The 22,200-nt window shown below is 35.9% G+C and overlaps 1 protein-coding gene across 1 annotated transcript; it reads left to right on the top strand.

Moving 5' to 3' along the window:
• The first annotated feature begins 1,282 nt into the window (after positions 1-1,282).
• On the top strand, positions 1,283-12,629 carry LOC109092108 (phosphoenolpyruvate carboxykinase, cytosolic [GTP]-like). The gene is made up of 10 exons (XM_042714206.1): positions 1,283-2,007; positions 6,381-6,596; positions 7,003-7,187; positions 7,966-8,172; positions 8,931-9,118; positions 9,324-9,486; positions 9,766-9,981; positions 10,167-10,304; positions 11,842-11,934; positions 12,072-12,629. The coding sequence occupies exons 1-10, from the start codon at positions 1,976-1,978 to the stop codon at positions 12,539-12,541; spliced, it is 1,908 nt and encodes a 635-aa protein (XP_042570140.1). The 5' UTR covers positions 1,283-1,975; the 3' UTR covers positions 12,542-12,629.
• The last annotated feature ends 9,571 nt before the right edge of the window (positions 12,630-22,200 follow it).

The following is a 22,200-nucleotide window of genomic DNA, read 5'->3' as shown; positions in this document are numbered from 1 at the left end:
TGGTCACAGTCAGTGCACTGGAGACTTTGCATGTTGTTTACCAGATTTGTGTGAACTTTTAACAAATTAACATTACAGTGGGTCCAAAAAGTGTTTCGATACTGTGGTGGAATTTGCATTTTAAATGTTTTTGATTTGTCTCACAAAGACTAATAATTAATGATCATTTATTTATTCTAAATACACACATTTATCAGTTCAAAGAATCATTAGAATTTTTAATAATTAATAAATTAATATTTTACACTTTAGGACAAAAGTGTGGAAAAATATGTTTTTATTGTTTTTGAAAGAAGTCTCTTATGCTCACCAAGGCCGCATCTATTTGATCAAAATACAGTAATATTGTGAATTATTACAAGTTGAAATAACTTTTCTATTTGAATATATTTTAAAGTGTCATTTATTCCTGTGATGGCAAAGCTGAATTTTCAGAAATCATCTTATTGGTATTTGGAAAAATGTTTCTTGAGCACCAAATCAGCTTAGAATGCTTTCTGAAGGATTATGTGATGTTTGATATATAAAGTCAGCTTTGCAATTACAAGAAATAAATTACATTTTAAAATGTATTAATACAGTTATTTTTAAATTCTAATAATGTTTAACAATATTACTGCTATGTATTTTCATCAAATAAATGCCTTAATGAGCATTAGAGACTTAAAAAAAATTTAAAATCTTATACCAACCACAAACTTTTGACAGGTAGGCTATTGAAATATCAAAATTAAATATTGAATATTGAAATAATTTATGCTTAATACACTTTTTGTAACTTTTAATGTGACCTTCAAATAACAAAAAGAAAAAGTTTATATCTCTTCATTTTAATAAAAATCAGGAATTAATAAATTGATTGCAAAATAATCAGACACATTAGACTATTATATCTATATTATGTTAGGTAATTACCAGTTTATTCATCTCGACGACCAATTAAAGGTGTCTCTTTCGATTTTACAAATACAAATATAGGGATAAAAAGAAAAAACAAATCAAAATAAATGAAAATAAAAAAATGTTTACAGATAATACAATTTACAGTTTTCTTATTTTTCAAAATGAATATTGCTTTAGGTAGCCTACTGTTGAATTTCTATACTAAAAATAAAAACAAAGGCATATTAACCCCATATTTACATTTATATCTCAATGTCTCTGGAGTAGGCTACAACACTCTCAGCAGCTGTGATGATGAATGGAGCGACGTCACAGGGAGCCAGTAAGCTCCGCCTACTATGTCCAGACTCAACTTTATCAACATCTGCTGACTTGACACGAGGCAGACGCTCACGTGACCTAATTGCGCGCAAAAAAAATCTTTACAAATAAGATTCACTTCTACACGACTTTGCTCAGCTGTGTTTTGCAACCGGTTTCGAGCAGGAAAGCGGGACAGAGCGCAGCGACTCCTTCGAGGAATCGGATAGCCTAGGAACCAGTGCGCGCACGCTTGCGTCAGCCGACAGACAGCGAACTGATCTGAATCCTCGCGCTTCACTGTATCTGACTGAATGACTTCAGACTTCAAAAACTCAGGAGCGTCAATCAAGAGCTTTGTGATTGAAATGCAACAGCTAGTTTTCCCACTTTGTCGTGTTTTATTGGAAGCGCACGCATATAATAGGAAAATATTAAACTTTAAAAATAAGTTAATCGACTAGGTAGTTTGTCAGCTTTTTTATTATTTAAACACCCAGGCTGGTTCGCAGGGAGAAGAGCGTCATTATTAGTGCAGGATCTGAGCTGAGGGTGGGATCAGCTGATGATAAGTTACACGTGTTACAGTGCAAGGTACTTACTTTACTCTAGTCTACCTGAAGAGCTGGACTATCACCCTCACCAGTCTGATATGAGATGTGCACAGGACTGAAGAGGAACAAGACACCCTCTCATATTGCTGCATTTTAGTGTTCGCTTTAGTTTTTCTTTAAAATCATAATTTCTGTTGTTTTCTCCACTTGCACCAAAGATGTCCTGCCTGTTGCTTGGAGTACTAAGGAGGTGAGTGTCTTTTATACATATTTAAACTAATAAACACATTTTATTTATAATATATTATCCCCATATATTTATGTTAGGTCATTTGGTAAAAAAGCTGGAAAACACACAAAAGATAGATAGATAGATAGATAGATAGATAGATAGATAGATACATAGATAGATATTATAATATTACCCTATTATTCAGATCATAAAATGTATTTTCTGGTAGCAGAGCAAAACAGAGAATTGAATACACAGTATCTCTACCCCCTTATAGGTAAACATCCTTGTACAGATTCTTGTGAGATTAGATATTTAAACAGACCTGTTCTATAAAAAACATTTGTCAACACTGTGTACAATTACAGGTTCACCTCCCTTGTTTTAGTCGTGGTACTAAACTATAGTCTGTAATAATTCAGAATGATGTTTGATAAAGTTATATAGAAATACAGAGTCCTGCAGTCTGGTATTGCCAAATAATGACATTTGCCACATATTACATGTCACTATTAAAACTAGTGCTATTGAGTGTGTCACGTACAGGAATGCAGCAACGTAAGTCACATAGAGAAATGTTAAGAGACTCACTGTGTATACAGTGTCTGAAAAACAGGCTACGGATGAACAAATAGCCAACACCTTTGACAACACAAAGCACAGTCACAACAAGCATTTCTGAGTCATATGTAAAACCAGAATGTGGAATCAATAATATGATTCCATATCAAATTTAGCTTTGTCAGAATAATGATGTTGAACAAAAGATATTCAAAAAAAAAAAAAAAAAAAAATTGTTGCATCTGTATCTGATCTGTCCAACCATAACCAGAAATTCCAACACCACAAGAACTCAAGTAAATATGCAGTGTGAAAGTCTCTACTAGCTAAACTTAAACCTAAAAATACAAAATACAAGAAACCAATAACTGATTCTTAATGTGTGTGTGTGTGTTTTATGTGAAAAAGTCTACTCACTTGTTTAACAGGTTTTTTTGTTTGTTTTTTTGCCCTGAAACACCCTTGACCTTGAGGTGTATAGCTCTAATGCATGCATGTGGTTTAGAAAGAAAAGCACCCTTTTGGCTGAGTTCTGTTATTTCACACATTTCTCAAATTGTTACGTGCGTTTTGTGTTCATGTATGAACATAGTGTGCTTGAAGAGGCCATACCCTGTTTAACCAGACAAAGAGGGGAAGGGAGGGGAGGGGAGTGAATGCCAAGGAGGCCATCTGATTGGTCCGTTCATGCGGGGGTGTGTCTAACAGCCTACGATAATTGATGGTAGATAATCAGTGGTTATTGATAAATGTCAGGGATCATGGGGGTCAAAATGGTGATAGACTCAGAGACTATAAAGGGGTGGTGCTGAACAGAATGAAAGAAATGAACAATGACATGAACTCTTCTTGCTATCCTTCAGATATTCTCTTAATTATAGCCACCAGGCCTTGCGGTCACGTGCCGTCTTGTTAATTGATGTTAACTGACTTCCAATACCAACAACTAAAAAATAGCTCACATTAACAAAAACCACAAAAAACACTTGATAATAACTGTGGAACACATTACACTATTTATATTTACAGACACATACACTTATTATCTAACACACATACTTAGTGTACACTTAAATTATTTTTTATTTTTTTTGCACATAATATACATGTACATACATAACTGCTCATTGTAATATATCTGCCATACTCATTGTCAATTTGTATATTGTCATTCCTTACCTACTTATTTGTATTTTTTTTATTTTTTATTCTTTTATTGTGTATTTTTTGTTGTTCTGGGGTCGCTGTCATTCTGTTGCACTGCAGAGCTTCTGTCACGAAAAATCAAATTCCTCGTATGTGTAAACATATTCATTTTCCCTGACTCCAGTCAAATATGACACAGATTCTGATTCTGATTCTGAGATAGGGGCATTTGAAGTGAGGGCTCCAAATCTATGGAATAGTTTGCCAGTGGATATTAGATCATCTGAATGTGTGTCTGTTTTTAAATGTCACTTGAAAACATGCATAGATGTGCTTTTAATATTTTGTGATGTTTTTGTGTATTTTTGTGTTTGATCTTTTTTGCTTTATTATATATTGTGTATAGGTCTTCATAAATGTATCTTGTATGATTGTTTTTAAGTTGTGTGAAGAACGTTGTGCATTGTAGCTTTAAAAGTGCTATATCAATACAATTTTACTTACTTTACTTACTAATTATTTGTAAACATTTATTTATTTATTTTTTTACAGTATTTTTACTGTATATACATGTTGTGGACACCACTTGCAGCTTCTCAATCACTTATCTTTCAGTTACGATCAAAGATCAGTGTTAAAGTACATTTATTAGTTATGATGCAACATTCATACTAACATACATGTCATAATGTAACGTCATGGATCACACAGATCCATCTACTTAACACATTATCTACAGTCTTTAGCTTAGACTTTAAACTGACTTGGCTTTACATTATCCACCTTATTTTTAACCATAAGAGCGCGCTAACTGACTTTCGGTGTCATCAGCTTCCAGTTATTTTAGCTGTATAAAAACAGTCCATTATGTAGTTTGATATTGCAAACTGGTATTTGCTATAATTATTATTTTAATTATAGTAATCATAAGCACACTGGTTTGTAGCGCAAATACTTGTGCTTTTCACCGTTTTAATTGACTGAGTTATTCTTGTTATCTACCTACAGAAGCTAACAAATCGGAAGACTAGCACATTCACTAGAAATAGCTTACTTTCTTGTTGTAATACAAAGGTGTATAACACTTCAGATTATGCCGTTGTGAGGACACACTTTTTTAAAGGGGTCATATGATGCGATTTCAAGTTTTCCTTTCTCTTTGGAGTGTTACAAGCTCTTGGTGCATAAAGAAGATCTGTAAACTTGCAAAGACTAAAGTTTTAAACCCAAAGAGATATTCTTTATAAAAGTTAAGACTCGTCCACGCCCTCCTAATACCCCTCATTTAAACATGCCCCCACATGTCTACATCATTTGCATAACGCCGCCCAAATATTCACGCAAGAAAAGAAGGCATAACCTTTGATTCTTGCTGTTGCCGCCGGCGCCATGTTGTGGAGATGCTGTTTCACTGTGAAAGCGAAAATACTTTGTTTGGTCTCCCAAAAGAGGAGACAACTAGAAATCGGTGGTTAAGTTGTATTTACAACACTGTTCCAGAACAGCTCAACCCAAATATTCAGATGTGTGCAGAACATTTTTTGGAGGACTGTTTCCTGATGCATGGAGAGCAGACTACAATGCCAGCTGTTCTGACACACAGTCTGTAAAGAGGTTTACATATGTAAAGAATTTGCCACTGATGATTCAAACGTGAGTTTTGAGCAGTGTAGAGTGGTGCTTGTTGTTTTCGTTTCTCTAATCACAAATGCAGACATGGTTTTATGTTAAGCAATGCAATGCATGAAAACACAGTATAAGTCATTATAATCCGTAACTATGTCCCCACTGGATACAACAAATGGCTCGTTTGTAATGGGTTTTATTGTTATTGTGGCGCCGGTGTTCTGACCGGGACACGCATCACAGTATGGCAAGAGGCGTAACATTTCTGTCACATGCTTGAGGCATTCAGCCAATCACAACACACTGGATAGCTGGCCAATCAGAGCACACCTCATATTTCAGACTGATGAGCTTTGTAAAAAACTATGCGTTTCAGAAAGGCGGGGCATAGAGGACAAACAATAATGTACAGTATGTGGAAAATAATGTTTTTTTTTAACCTTAAACTGCATGAGCACATTTATTTACACCAAATACACAAAATAATGTTCTTTTAAGCAACATCATATGACCCCTTTTAATAAATGTTTAACAATTATTGTAGAAGCCTAGTTCAATAAACAAGCAGTTAATATTGAGTAACTTAAATTTCAGACGCAATATGGTCAGCCAGTTTTTTAAACAAAGTTATGGCAGAATAAACCATTGCTCGTCTTAGAGCAACACATGCTGTGTTTTGTCCCTGTGTGAATGGGTGTTTTTGGACGAATAGTAAGGGTGAGTAATTCATTCGTTTAGTTCAGTGTTTTGAACCGATCTTGTGAGTGAATGATTCAAATGACTCATAAAGACAATGACTTGTCGCCACCTACTGGTCTACTTGCAGAGATCGCTGAATAATTCCCACACAGAATGTCACTGATAACACAGTGAAAAGTCATAGTGTTGTTGAACTGTATATCAACACACTAACTATTAATAATATGAATTTCAGTTTGTATGGTCTGTGTACGCTTGTAAAATGTTTGCATGCATAACTAAGAATGCTTAAATATGTTGATGCATGCCATTTACAGACCATGTCCTTGTTGTACCAATGATTGTTTGTGTCCACGCAGACGAAATGCCATCAGTACAGCTTCAGTGGGTGTGCGGTCACTCGCCTCCATCCCCTCCCTGCCCCCGTCAGTGGCTGAGTTTGTGTCGGGCGCCGCGGCTGAATGTAAACCTGCTAAAGTGCACGTGGTTACTGGCACTCCAGAGGAGACAGCAGACATCCTGGCCAACCTAGAGAAAGATGGCATGGTGAAGAAACTCACAAAATATGAAAACTGGTAAGTACTTTTTTTGAAAGTGACATGTGGCCAAGTATGGTGACACATACTCAGAATTAGTGCTCTGCAATTATCCCATCCTAAGTGCACACATACAGCAGTGAACACACACACAGAGCAGTGGACAGCCAATGCTGCCGCAGTTGGGGGATCGGTGCCTTGCTCAAGGGCCCCTCAATCGTGGTATTGAAGGTGGGAGAGAGCGCTGTACATTCACTTCCTCCCAGCTACAATCCCTGCCGTACAAGACTCAAACCCACAACCTTTGGGTTACGAGTCAGACTCTTTAACCATTAGGCCACGACTTCCTAGTCTTATAATTAATTTTTTAACCCATATTTATGATAATATGAATGATTTTACCTCACCTTACTCCTGATTTAAATTTCTATTTCTCTGTGTGCAGCTGGATAGCACGTACTGACCCTAAAGATGTGGCTCGCGTGGAGAGTAAAACTGTGATTGTCACTAAGGACCAAAGAGACACTATTCCCATTCCCGCCGGAGGTGCCAAGTCCCAGCTGGGCAGCTGGATGAGTGAGGAAGTCTTTCAGAAAGCCAGAGAGGACCGCTTTCCTGGCTGCATGGCAGGTGTGTGTGACTCAAACCACCGAAAAATAGCTGAAACCTGTCAAATAGTTGAAACATAAAAGGTATAAAAAATGTGCCTTTTTTGAATGTTAAAATAATGATATAAAATAATATTATTAGGGATGCACGATAAATATCAACCGATATTTAATGTGCATCTCGTCAGTAAAGCCGGTTCTGTAATCAGGGGTAAATCTCTACACGTGTGTGCTTTCACATGGAGCAGCATTTACTACACAGAGCTGTTGTTCACTGACAAGCTGCGCAAAACCATGATCATATTTTGCGCATGTTTTGCGCAGCTTGTCAGTGAACAACGGTCATGTGTAGTAAATGCTGCTCCACGTGAAAGCACGAGAGAGGATGTGCATTAAATATCAGTCGATATTTATCGTGCATCCCTAAATATTATAAATATTATTTATATTTTATAAACAGATTTCAATATTATTTTATATATTACTAAATATTAATTAGAATTATATAAAACATTATTGAATTTTAATATTAAAATATAAAATATTTTATAATATAACCTGAAGTATATTAAAATGTCATGCTTGCTCTGAAAATAAAAACTTTCCATTTTGTAAAATGCACAGAATCCTTTTAGTAAAACTTCATTTGTATTTAACCTGAAATATTCTTTTAAAATAAAAATACCCATCAAATTGTTCATCAGTCCACACACTCATATAGGATAGTTTGGGACACCGAGAGGAAACTTTTGGTATGCCCAAAACATCTCTTAAATATTTGTGTTTCTGTCCCTCTGTAGGACGCACTATGTATGTAATCCCCTTCAGTATGGGCCCAGTGAACTCTTCTCTCGCTAAGTTTGGCGTTCAGGTGACAGATTCTCCATATGTGGTGGCCAGCATGGGCATCATGACACGCATGGGGACACCTGTGCTGGAGAAACTAGCCGAGGGGGCGGAGTTTGTGCGCTGCCAGCACTCTGTGGGCCGACCTTTACCACTCAAAGGTACCTTTCATTTATAATAAAGTCAGATTAAATGTAAATGTGATTCAGTCAATCAAGTGAAACTCTAAATTTCACCAGTTACTTCAAATTATCCATTGTGTCACTTTATTTGCCATATATTGTTTATTATTTACAGTATTATTTGACTAATTACACTACCTTTCAAAAGTTTGGGGTCAGTAAGATTATTTGTTTTCAAAAGGCTGCATTTATTTGATTAAAAATACAATAAACATAGCTCCATTGGGAATTATTACTACAATTTTAAATAAATTGTTTTCAAATTTAATATTTGTCGAAACATAATTTATTTCTGATGGCAAAGCTGAATAATCCGAATAAATACTCCAGTCTTCAGTGTCACATGATCCTTCAGAAATCATTCTAATATGCTGATTTGCTGCTCAAGAAGCATTTCTTGTTATTATCAAACCATGATACATTTCGTATCAGATTCTTTGAATTGAAAGTTTAAAAGAATAGCATTTATTTGAAATATAACTATTTTGTAACATTATAAATGTCTTTACTGTCACTTCTGATGTGTGATGAATTTATTTGAAACAAATAAAATAAATAAAACATTATAAATGTCTTTACTGTCACTTCTGATCAATTTATTGTATCCTTGCTGAATAAAAGTATGAATTTATTTGAAAAAAAAAATAAAATAAAATACTGCCCCAAACCTTTAAACTGTACTATATATATTTTTTTTTCTCGTCACTATCTTATGTTTCTTTGTTCTTCTTGCACAGCTCCTTTAATAAACAGCTGGCCTTGTAACCCGGAAAAGGTATTGATCTCACATCTTCCTGACACCAGACAGATCCTCTCCTTCGGCAGCGGTTACGGTGGAAACTCGCTCCTTGGAAAGAAGTGCTTTGCTCTTCGTATCGCCTCACGCATTGCCAAAGACGAAGGCTGGTTGGCTGAACACATGCTGGTATGGGACATCAAACTGAATTTTTTTTGCTTATCCCCTTTAAGACATTTGAGTTTAATGAGAGTTTACAACCTTATATACAGTATTAAATATTAGCCATATTGATCAAGTGACAATAAATCGTACTTATGTACTACTCTATTAGCTGGAGTCGTCATTTGTAAAACATGATGTTGATAGACGTCCCTGTTACTTTCTCCACCAGATTCTCGGAATCACAAATCCTCAGGGTGTAAAACGTTACATTGCAGCAGCATTCCCGAGCGCTTGTGGGAAAACGAACCTTGCCATGATGAAACCAGCACTGCCAGGCTGGAAGGTTGAGTGTGTGGGCGATGACATCGCCTGGATGAAATTTGACAGTCAGGGTGAGAAATATGACTTGTTCTAGACAACACATGCATCTGATGACACAGGATGTGTGGGTTAATGGGCAGACAGGAAATGACACCATATCTTTTATTTTAGCATTTATATTGGGCAGCAGAAAGAGAACTAATTAATACTGAAATAAGTACATGGCTCTCAGTAACCAAAACACCCACTTGCTGAGAAACAGTTTTGCTGTATAGTGTTGATTACTGTTGTCTATGGTTATAAATAAATGTTTTTAACAGACAGTGGTGTATTTTGATTCTCTTCACCAGGTAAACTCAGAGCTATTAATCCAGAGAATGGTTTCTTTGGAGTTGCCCCCGGGACATCCCTGAAGACAAACCCTCATGCTATGGCAACCATCTCCAGGAACACAGTGTTCACTAACGTGGGAGAGACCAGTGATGGGGGTGTTTGGTGGGAGGGTCTGAAACCACCTGCACCTGGAATCAAACTCACAGACTGGCATGGAAAATCCTGGAAGTATGGTAAGATCATTGTTTAGCAAACTTATTTTTACTATATATATATTCTTAGAAATAGAAAAATAAGAAAATATATATAAAATATATACATAACAAATATGATTATATAAATATCATTTATTCATATACCAAATAAAATGATCTATTGTATATGGACAGCATATGTGGCATAATGTTGTGTTTCTCAGGTGATTCTACACTGTGTGCCCACCCAAACTCCAGGTTTTGTGCCCCGGCTGGCCAGTGCCCCATCATAGACCCACTCTGGGAAAGTGATGAGGGTGTCCCCATTGATGCCATTGTATTTGGTGGCAGAAGACCAGAAGGTGGGTGGTATCACTGAATCAGAATTGTCTATAGAAAATATACATTTTATTTAAGAACTCAATACTTTTAAGGCCTGTTCACAATGAACTAAAACCATTAAAAAGACCATCTTTTTTTTACCTGAAAAAAATACACACTTAAATGCATACCTTGGGTCTTTAGCGACCCGGGACATCATTCTCTACCCTCTCCCTCCTTCATTTTTTAAAGTTAAACATCAACTTTCTTAGTATTTATCAATCTAGTCAATTTTAACAATATAAGAAGAAAAAAATAGTAAAATATAAAATAATGCCGTTTTCTGATATTTTTTTTTATAAAAAGTGTATAGGGTCTTGAGGTATGTAAATGTGTATGTTTTTCTGGCCAATTATATTTACATATCTGATGACTCAATACATGCAATGCATCTTTTGTTCCCTCAAGGTGGCACTGTTTGATACACAATGATGACGTGACGTTTCACTGATAATTACAGAAGGCATAAACCAAACGAATATTATCAGCAAAAATTGAACTGGTTTGAATGGCTTTACTGCAGAATAATTAATATACGCAATGAAATATAAATGTCACTGCCATTTGATGCTTGGTGTGGTAAATAAGCTGCCAGTGATCAAAATTTTGAATATGAAGTCATTGAAAAATGTTTTGAGAATATGGCTGAGATCATGAATATGAGGCAGATGCTGAATGTACTGTGGAAGTGCGCTCTGACGATCACAGCGATGGTAATATCATCTGCTCAGATTGAACCCTTTTAAGTTTTAAAATGAAATATGCTTTATTTTATTCTGTAATTGTTCTTAAAATATCAAGAGAGTTGTTTTGCTATTCCATCCGTGCTGGATGTTTAGGTCCGGGTCGCTAAAGACCCGAATATGTAAGAATGATTGGTAAAACATTCATGCATTTAAGGGTTAAGTAAAAATAACAAAAACACAACAAAATGGGAAATACGAAATGGAAAACATAAAAATAAAAACTTTTTTCAAGTATTAATAAAAACTAGAATAGTATATTGATACTAAAATAACACTGGTTCACACCAAGTACAATAATTATAACAATAATGAAAAAAAAACCTTTCTGAATTTAAAAAAAAAACAGCATTTAAAGTTGATGAATGATAACATTGACAGCAAATCAGAATCCATGTGTGGATGCTATTCATCATTATTTATAACTAGTTATCATATAGTTATCATTCTTGGTGTAAACAGTAAGGATGCATTAAATTGATCAAAGGTTAGAGCTAAGACATCTATAAATTTACAAATAAAATTCAAATAAATGCGGTGCTTTGCCATCACAGGAATGAATTCCATTTTGAATAAATTAAAAACAGAAACCAGTTTATTTTTAAATTGTAATAATACATCAATATTGCTGTTATGCTGCATTTTTTTTTATCAAATAAGTGTAGCTTTGGTGAACATAAAACAGACCTCAAACTTTCTAACAGTACTATATATACATACACATATACTGTAATTTTATACATTGTATCTCAAAATGTACCTGTCTTTTTTCCAGGTGTGCCTTTGGTGTATGAGTCATTTAACTGGCGTCATGGTGTGTTTGTGGGTGCAGCCATGAGATCATCCACAGCTGCTGCTGAACATAAAGGTACAAACTTTTATTTCTCCATATGATAACAGTACACAATTGTGTACACTATATTTAAGCACTTAGTGATAAACTGAACAAAAGCTTACACTGATCATGCGTCCTTTCTTCGGCTACAACTTCGGCATTTTCTTTAGGTAAAGTAATCATGCATGACCCCTTTGCCATGCGTCCTTTCTTCGGCTACAACTTCGGCGACTACCTGGCCCACTGGTTGAGTATGGAGACACGTAAGGGCCCCACACAACTCCCCAAGATCTTCCACGTTAACTGGTTCCGGAAAGATCAGAAGACCGGCTCTTTCCTGTGGCCAGGGTTTGGAGAGAACGCCCGCGTCCTCGAGTGGATCTTCAAACGATGCGGCCGTACCAGTGAAGAGGAAGCTGCCACCAAAAGCATTGTGGGATGGATTCCACAAAACGGTGCCATAAACACAGAAGGCCTGGGTGGGAATATCGATATGGGTGCCCTCTTTGACCTGCCCAAACCCTTCTGGCAGAAGGAAACACAGGAGCTTCGGACCTACTTCACCCAACAGGTTGGAGCTGATCTACCTGCACAAGTGGAAGGAGAGCTGAGGGGGCTTGAGGAGAGAGTGAGGGACTGAACAGACGCTACATTACATTGATGTGAGTAGAGTTGAGGTGGAGGTAACTGTTTTAATGTGACTGTTGCAATGCAGTGGACGCTGCACCTGAGAAACGCAAAAACAAAAGGTTCACTAGATGCCATCAGTGGTATCAGTACCTAGGTGCCTTATTTTATCTTACAGTAGAAGCTAAAAACTCTATTTAATGTTTACAAGCTATGTCCCAAAATGCCTTTTAGATTATTTTTCTGTTCAAACAAGACCACATTATAAATTCAATATATATGTATATGTATATATAATGTTTGTGAGTACACTACATAAAATATGTTGATTTTGAGCAAAGAGATCAGACATGTCGTTAAGGACAGCACCAGTACCGGTTACTTAACGAAAGCTTAATTTTTATTTAAAGATATAGGGCTGTCAAATGATTAATCACGATTAGTCACATCCAAAATAAAGTTTTGTTTACATAAGATATGTAGTGTATAGGGTATATTTATTATGTATATATAAATACACACACATAAATTATAGTATTTAGAAAATATTTACATGTATATACATTTATATATTTATATTCTTATATTTATATAATATATAAATATATTTTATATATAAACAAACATATTCCTTCTTAAATATATACATGCAGTGTGTGTTATTTATATATACATAATAAATATGACACAGTATGCACACATAATTATTTGGTAAACAAAACTTTTATTTTGGATGTGATTAAGTGATTAATCATTGACAGCCCTAATTTAAAGATATGCCTTTTATTACTGGAATATGATTGATATGATTCAGGTTGAGCTAAAGGCTGGAGGATCTGGACCAAAGAACACAGACAAGTCTCAGTCCTTGAATGTGTGCAAGGTTTTACATGAGCTGACTGAATAAATACAAACTCTAAATCAAACCTTGTTATGTTGCGTCGCTTGATTTTCTTACAGAACACAGTGTGCAATAAACACTCATTTATAAAAAAGATTATACTGATATATATATAATAGTATATATATATATATTATATTATATATATATATATATATATTAAATATATATAAAACACACTGAATTTTATTTTGTTAATAAAAAAAACTTGAAATAAACAAAAAAATATAAAAAATATAAAAACATTATAATTAAAAACAAAAACATTAACCTTAAAAAATTTAAAAATTTACGAAATTGATATTTAAATGCTTAGTTTTATGATCAAATCTCTGAAGTTTTAATTGTGTAATTATATTTAAAATAATAATTCTAAATTAATTATTAAAAATAATTATAGAAATAATTATTTAATTATAATAAAATGTATAATGTCACACACGATTAAAAAAAACATTCACCAAAAAATACTGTAAATGTACATAATACATGATTTTCAAAAAAAAAAAAAAAAAAAAAAAAAAAGATTTTCAAAAAAAAAAAAAAAAAAAAAAAAAAATGTAAGTATGGATAATCAAGTAAACCTAAATGCTGAAATATTACAACAATATATAAGTTCTTCTTACAGTTTATAAAAATCGTCAAAGATTTCAAAGCATGTGTGCCATAACCCGAATGTGGACACTTTTTAGAGGGATTTTAGGTGGCCTTTTACATATTAAAAAAGTATTAACTATCAATCAGACGACAGAAGGCACATAGTAGATTGTGTAAAGTAGGTTCTTCAGCAAAGTTTTGATCATGTTGATATTGTGGAATGCTTAGAAATTCATGTATTAAGTATGATATATGATACAGCTACATTTGACTTTTGAATCTGAACATTAATACAGTCATACAGTGAATATCAGCGCTGTGAGCATAGAAATTATGGAAAATATATCTCATACAACGGCATTAAATTAAATGATTAATATTATTATATATAATAATATTTTTTTGCTATTCCTGAATGTATTCTGAAACTATTAAAATCTCTATTATAACAGTGACTGCATCTAAAGGTCTTCACATACTATGGCGAAATCCAGTGCTTACCACAGAGAAACTCTTGTGCTTATTTTAGCTAGTGCTGCAACCCCCCCCCCGGACATACTCCATGTTGCAATAGAAAGCTAAATTTACCTCATACTAAAACAAGAGCAAATCTCCTCCTGCACATCCAGCAATAATGGGTCCTCCACCCTGTTCTGAAATACAAAATGATACAAGATTTTTAATTTAAATGTGAGTTTTACGGTATTTCACATGATTAGACCAGTAATTGATTGTTAGCGACATACACAAATACTTAAGGTCTGAATGAGTGAAGAGATTTCCTGAGTTATACATTACTGATTCTTGAGAAGTGGGACAAAACAGGGTGCAAAACTGAAAAAAAATAAAATAATAATAATAATAATAAAATCTTTGTACTCTCACAAATAAACTACATTTATGTATCTTATATGTAATAAGCTACTGAGCTATGGTTTGACGCAACCTCCTAACTATTTTTTTTCCTCTTCGCAGTGGGACATAGTTAAATTACCAGTGCCTCTTTTAAACAGCCAAGATGTTTTTACTTTCAAAACACATTCTCCCATTACTCATACACTTTATATACATTTGACTCAACAGTTCCACAATAAATATAAAATGAGTCATAATTAAATTTTATCAAAATATTCATCTGATGGGGGTGACACATCAATTCACTGTTGAAGAAACCGCTTTATTTTTGTAGCATTTAACTATCAAAATAGATTGAATCAGTCAGTTTACTGTATTAAAAACAAACAACAACAAACATTCTGTGCGTATGTTATGTTTTCAAAGCGTGTTATCAGAGCTCACATTTAACGTAATTTTGAATATACTGATTATTGGAACAACAATGATCTATTTTCTCTAATCCTCAGAACAGTATGTCTGCTGGTGCAATCTGGCATCATTGGGCCATCACCACCGATCAGAAAATCTTACGGTCTTGAGTGACAAATTTGCCATTTCTTCCATACAAAACTACTTTCACTGAGTTCATGGCAGTAGCCATTTTTTTTCTTTTAATGCTATGGTAATAGAACCCTGGAAGGGTTCTTCCATAAATTTTCAGGAGGCATTTATAGAGGTCTTTTAATTAATCATTTAACCACACTCATGGTACTGGATCACACAAAGGAAGGAGACAAAGAAGAAGGAAATGCAAAGAAAGGGAAAGGGCGAAAAGGGGTGGTGTTGTTAATAAATGAAATATCAACACAACTACTGAGTTTCTGGGGCCCCAGATTTCTCTCCAGTGATCCTGACCAGAACTAAACTCAGCCATAAATCAAACCCTTTTATATGAAATGTGCATTTATCATAAAGTAATAATTGTAATAAGACCGACCGCTAAAAAACTGAATATAATAATTATCATTTTATAATAAACACATTCAAATTAACAAAACAATCCAAACCAATTATGATTACCCAACTACATTTCCCATAATTCCGACGGCAAAGGATATAAAGGACAGTCAGGAAATGCAGCACTCTTTTACGCGAACAGGCCTTTGTTCCATGCCTGCAGTTTTATGGATCCCAGTTCAACACAATCAACTAAGTAAGAATACACAATCATTCAAACAATTTAATAAAGAAAATGTTAATCCATATCTTTGTCAAGTTGTGGTTTTATTCAATCACTAGCGTGCACTCGAGTAATGAATTGTCGTGTTTGCTCTTTGATCTTTAATGCGTGCATAAAGGACAACATGCACCTCTTTAAAGGGATACTCCACAGCAAAATGAAAATTTTGTCATTAATCACTTACCCCCATGTCGTTCCAAACCCATAAAAACTTTGTTCGTCTTCGGAACACAATTTAAGATATTTTGGATGAAAACCGAAAGGCTTGAGACTGTCCCATAGACTGCCAAGTAACTAACACTATCAAGGTCCAGGAAAGTATGAAAAGCATCGTCAGAATAGTCCATCTGCCATCAGTGATTCAACCATAACATTATGAAGCGACGAGAATACTTTTTGTACATAAAGAAAACAAAAGTAACAACTTTATTCAACAATTCCTCTCCTCTGTGTCTCTCCAAATCAGCGTATCGCCATTTTGACAAATCTGAGCAGAACGCAGGCGTCGTACGCTCTTCTGTGTCTGCCACGTTGTGCTGATGCGCTGTTTGGTTTCAAACCAAAGCGTAAATACAGAGCGGCAACTTCCCGCTCTCTCTTGTGAAGCCAACAAGGAAGTGACTAAAACTGCAATTCATCGACTGGCTGCTTGAGGCTGGCTGCAAAAGGGAGTCAGTCCCATAGACTCCCCATGTTAAAATGCCCAACTTTACAGCAGAAAAAACATGTACAGCCTGGTTCAAAAAATGATTTTGGTCTATATAGCTAATTTTGCCCTTCATGACAACTGTGATGGTGGTGAATTTTTTTATAACTCAATCCGTTTAAATTATATAAGCCTTAAAGTTTCTGCATAATTAAGGGCGTGACCACTTGAGTGACAGGTGGATTGCCACTGCTGACTCTGCTGTTGAGCTAGGTGGGCGTGGCTTTAGCAACCAACTCTCGCCTTTTTGTCCATTTTTGATTATCCGGGAGAGTCGCGCGGTGACGCACCGCCAAGATGGCGATGGCCCGCTCTGCACACTTTGAGCTTCAAAAACGCTCTTTACGAGTCTATGGGTGACGTCACGGACACTACGTCCATGTTTTTATATAGTCTATGGTAAATACATGTAAAAACATATCTTTGTGGCGCGGCTAGATGCTACCTGTGTAGTAACTTTGTGCAATGAAGCAGCGAAAAGATTAATTGACTGATCAAAAGGGAATTCAGTATGATAAAGCTTGCACTGATTTGTTTGTTCCTGATTTGTCCGCGTTGTCTTTTACTGTTTCGGCAGAGGAACTTGGAAAAGAGCAGCAAGCTGATTTGTCTTTGTATGAGCTTTTCCAGTGTGCTGTCACTCCCACAGAAATAAGTAACCTTGCTTGTGGAACTTTTGTTAGTGATGAAGTGTTACTGAGGAAATGGATTGATTCCTCACAAAGGTGACTTGGTTGGGGATCCTGTCTTCCAGGTAGTTGTTCCTGTTAAGTTTCGACATACAGTGATCGAAATTGCACATGATCAATTAGGTCATCAGAGCGTGCGTAAGACTTATCTATATAAGACTTGATCGCTTGCTGCAATATTTATCTTGCCCGTGTCTAAAATGAGACATCTCTATTTATATCAAAAAAGACCTGCCAGCTAAACAGTAAGCAGAATCAACTGTTGAAACCTGCACCTCTGAAAACAATTCAAGCTGTTGGTGAACCTTTTGAACATCTCATTGTTGATTATGTAGGGTCACTTCCTCATTTTAAGTCAGGAAGCAATTATTCGTTTACTGTAAAGTGTTTGAACACGCGTTTTCCGGCAGCAAATCCATTATGTAGTGTTACATCGCGTTCTATTGTGAGAGCGTTAACTAAATTTTTATCTGTCTTTGGAATTCCAAAAATCATCCAAAGTGAACAAGTTCCAAACCTGACTTCTCATTTTTTTCAGCAGGTTCTGAAACAGCTGCACATTAAGCATAATCAATCTATTGCGTACCACACACAAAGTCAGGGTGCATTGGAGAGATTTCATCAGTCCTTAAAATCACTTCTTCGAGCGTATTGTGTGTAGTCAGATAGAGATTGGGAAGAGGGTTTACCCTGGATGAAGTTAGCCACTCACAAAGTAGTACAGGAAAGTACGGGCTGGTAAATTTGCGGAGCCTCTGAAAAATTTGGGATCGCATGTTTTGGGGTTTAAGAATCGACTCATTCAAGAAAGAGAACTCGCAAAAGTTAACCTTGAAAAACACCAACAAAATATGAAGCAATTGTATGACCTTACAGTCGAACGTCGAGTCTTTGAATCAGGAGATCAAGTTCTGGTACTCCGGCCAATAGTATATTTTCCTTTTGAATCCAAATTTGATGGCCCATTTGTTGTGCAATGTAAGCCGAGTGATGAAAATTATAAAGTTAGAACTTCATCACAGAAAATGTCAGTTAAATGGTACCATGTAAACTTATTAAAACCATACTATGAAAATGAGACTAAATCTGTAATGAATCAGACATCTGTGCATTCAGTACTTTCTTCCGTATCTGTTAGTGGGGGTAAGGTGCGTTTAGTGGGGAGGAAGAGGAGACCATTTCACCTGATGATTATGTGTTCTGGGATGCTTAAAAAATTCTGAATCCTTGCAGAACTTAACCCTCTGGAGTCTAAGGGTATTTTTGGGGCCTGGAGAAGTTTTGTCATGCCCTGACATTTGTGCTTTTTTCAGTTTCTTTATAAATATCTAAATGGCTAAAGTCTAATCTCACTGTAATCAGCACAAACTGGGCTATAATAATATGTGAGCAGCATGTATGTACATGATTGTGTTTTTGAGAAAAAAAATCTTATGCGTGGTTAGTGAAAAACTTAAAAATGTTAAATCACTTAAAAAAGGAAATAAAACACATACAGAACATTGGTTCCCGGGACTTTTGAGAACTGGAGCTTGTAGCCTATAATTTGTTTTTCTAAATGATGTGAAAATCATCTTGTTTACTCACTTACAGAAAACAATATATTGATTTTAATTTTCTAAGACACTTTGTTGGTAAAAGTCATATGCGAGTAGGCGTCAACTATCATGAATTCACACCTGAGAAGACAAAGGCCTGCATAATGAGGCTGCATAATGAGCCATTCAGTCAGCTGTGTCACTGAGAGGGATGAGTTACAAGAAAGAATGTGAGGACAAAATAAATGTATATAATTTTATGTTTGTAGTTTATTTAGCATATATTTAAAATTATCCCAAAACATAATTTAATATTCACTTGTGAGTGCAGTTAATAGTCTATTAGGAACAATCAAAGCTGACTTTGAAACTGAATTTTTGCATCATTACTCCAGTCACACAATCCTTCAGAAATCCTTTTAACAATCTTATTTTCTACAAAAACATTTATTGTTATTATTATCATTATTATTAATGTTAAAAAAGGCTGAGAATATTTTTTTCAGGTTTTTAGGGGGGATAAATTGAAAGAACAGCATTGTTTATTACATTTGTTACAGTTACATTTAATGGTACATTTATATTATTTACATCAAGCTTTTGAATGGTATAGTAGTGTATATTGTTATTGAAACTTCATATTTCACTTGATTATACATTTAGTCAGGAATTATAGTTTGGAAAAAGTCTAACTAGTAAAATGTTAACACGTTATGTGAAAACTAGTAGAAGTATATAAATAAATAAAAAAGACTTACTCATGTTTATGATCTCTGCTGAATAAGTGCTTCATTCTTTTTTTCTGAGGAAATCCAAATCTCAAATCCTCAACCACATTACATCTTTTTGGGGTGAATTATGTCTTATTCCTCTCATCGCGAAGCAAACAGTAAAATAAAAAAAACTTGAACAGTCTCGCTGCATTGTCTTCTGTTGTGTGGGCATATTCAAGCCGCGCGCTTCAGTCAAACATTATCATCTCAAAAGCGCGTTCAGCGCGGGGGCGTCGTCGCATTAGAAGATAATGAAGGGAGACGTGAAAAACAGACATCGCGTTGTTTTCATATGGATTACTTTATCACAGAATATTTTTTTTTTCGGCAGCACTTGTTTAGTTTAAAAGTAGACATGTCAGGCTTTCTATAGATATCTCTCTCATGTCTCTTCGTTGAGTATTCACTGAGTTAGTTCATTTTAATTACGCGTTTATAACTGAAGATCAGTGCAGACAAAGGCTACAGACAGCACTCCTTGTTTGTTATCTTTATTTTATAAGTGCACAAAGTTTTGTTGATATTATGTCTGTGTACAAAAAAAAGACCCTTTACAGATTCGATTGATGTATTGCTCTTATCTGTACGATCAAAACTGAAAGTGTAATTTAAGTTCTTTTCGGGGTTATCAGGAGAAAATACCCCAAAACGCGTATACGCGTTAATCGACTTCAGAGGGTTAAGGTTATACAGCTTCTCACCAATAGATGAGTCCCAAGCTGGTCTGCCAAGTCCAAATTGAATCTGCCCACAGAAGTGCTTTACCTTGCAGTTGAGAAATTACGAATGCTACCTTGGATCTCTCGGTTGGGTACAAGTTGCATCTCCAGGACCAGCAACAGGTTGCATCTCCAGGACCAGCGACCATTGAAGAAGAAAACCGCTGCAATCCTCCGCCGAACCAGAGTAGGGCGCCGGCCTGGCCATGGGACTGGCATGCACGGCAGGTGAGGAAGTGCTGGCGTTGTTGGCGGAAGTGCTCGCTGGTGTTGGGGATGCGGGTAGAGTGGTGAGTATCCGACGTAATACATCGACCAGGTCTTGGAAGGAGTCCGTGAGGCTCATGCTTGTGCCGATCGGTGTTGGTCCAGTCTTCTGTTACGGAATACCCAGGAGGCTGAGGATAACAGAAAGACAGTTTTATTCAGGCACAAGCAGAGGAGCGGGTAGTGCTGGGAAAAGTGATGTGGAGACTGGCAGTGATGAATGGATCCGTAGTAGAGGAGTAGAGACGACAAAGGAGGGAGGTGTACCACACACACGCACGGAAAGGTAAGACCTTGTTGCGAATGAGACCGGATGCTGACTGAGTGCGTGTGTATGGTATTTGTACTGCAGAGGTGATTGAATTTTGATGAGGGTCAGGTGGAAGTGCTCAGTACTCAGGTGAGGGCGTGCGCTGTGATTGAATGGAGGTGGAACCTGGAGTGTCTGTAACACTTTGATGGCTCCACTATACCCCATTTGTTGCATCAATGTCACCTCATCTTCAAAATCAGTCAGCAATTTTTCAGGGATGTGGTAACTCATTTGTTTCGGCTGAGCATTTTCTTTAAGCATGATTCTACACTTTATCAGTTTGGTGTAGCCTGGCTGATTTTTTAACTCTAGATCACATAATTGAAATCTTGTTTTTTTTTTTCTCAAAATTGTTGAGCTAGCTATTTTACAGAAAGATGGTTAAGATCAACGGGCTGCAAATGTTGACTACCAGGTAAGTATTGTTCTTCTGCCTCTTCCTCATCCTTAACCAGTCTGATTAAATTAACAACTGCGCTTACACTCTGTGGGAACCATTTCTTCAACAAATTAATGTGCAACACCTGATGTAAAGCATCACAAGAACTTTTTGACCCAGCTCGAAAGATCACGACTTTGTCTTCCTATCATACCTTGTTTTTTTTTGTCTTTCTGCATTTCTTTCAAATGTGTAGAAGCAAATTTGGTCATTTATTGCAATTTTTGTCTCATGGCTAACACATAATCGATTACAATGGTTTTAGTTGATGTCCCTGAATTCCCCTCCACAGTTGTCTCACCAGGAACAACTAATTTCCAAAAAACATCCACAAAACACAAAACCCGCCCAACAACTTCGGTACTAAACTAAAACCAAACAAAACTTCCAATCCCAACAGCACACATAACTGATGCGGGTAGAGTGGTGAGTATCCGACGTAATACATCGACCAGGTCTTGGAAGGAGTCCCTGAGGCTCATGCTTGTGCCGATCGGTGTTGGTCCAGTCTTCTGTTACGGAATACCCAGGAGGCTGAGGATAACAGAAAGACAGTTTTATATTCAGGCACAAGCAGAGGAGCGGGTAGTGCTGGGAAAAGTGATGTGGAGACTGGCAGTGATGAATGGATCCGTAGTAGAGGAGTAGAGACG

Source organism: Cyprinus carpio, chromosome A24 (genome assembly GCF_018340385.1).
Source record: "Cyprinus carpio isolate SPL01 chromosome A24, ASM1834038v1, whole genome shotgun sequence".
NCBI classification, from domain to species: domain Eukaryota; kingdom Metazoa; phylum Chordata; class Actinopteri; order Cypriniformes; family Cyprinidae; genus Cyprinus; species Cyprinus carpio.
Note: the sequence above shows the minus strand (reverse complement) of the source record. Positions and strands in the feature narration are given on the sequence as shown.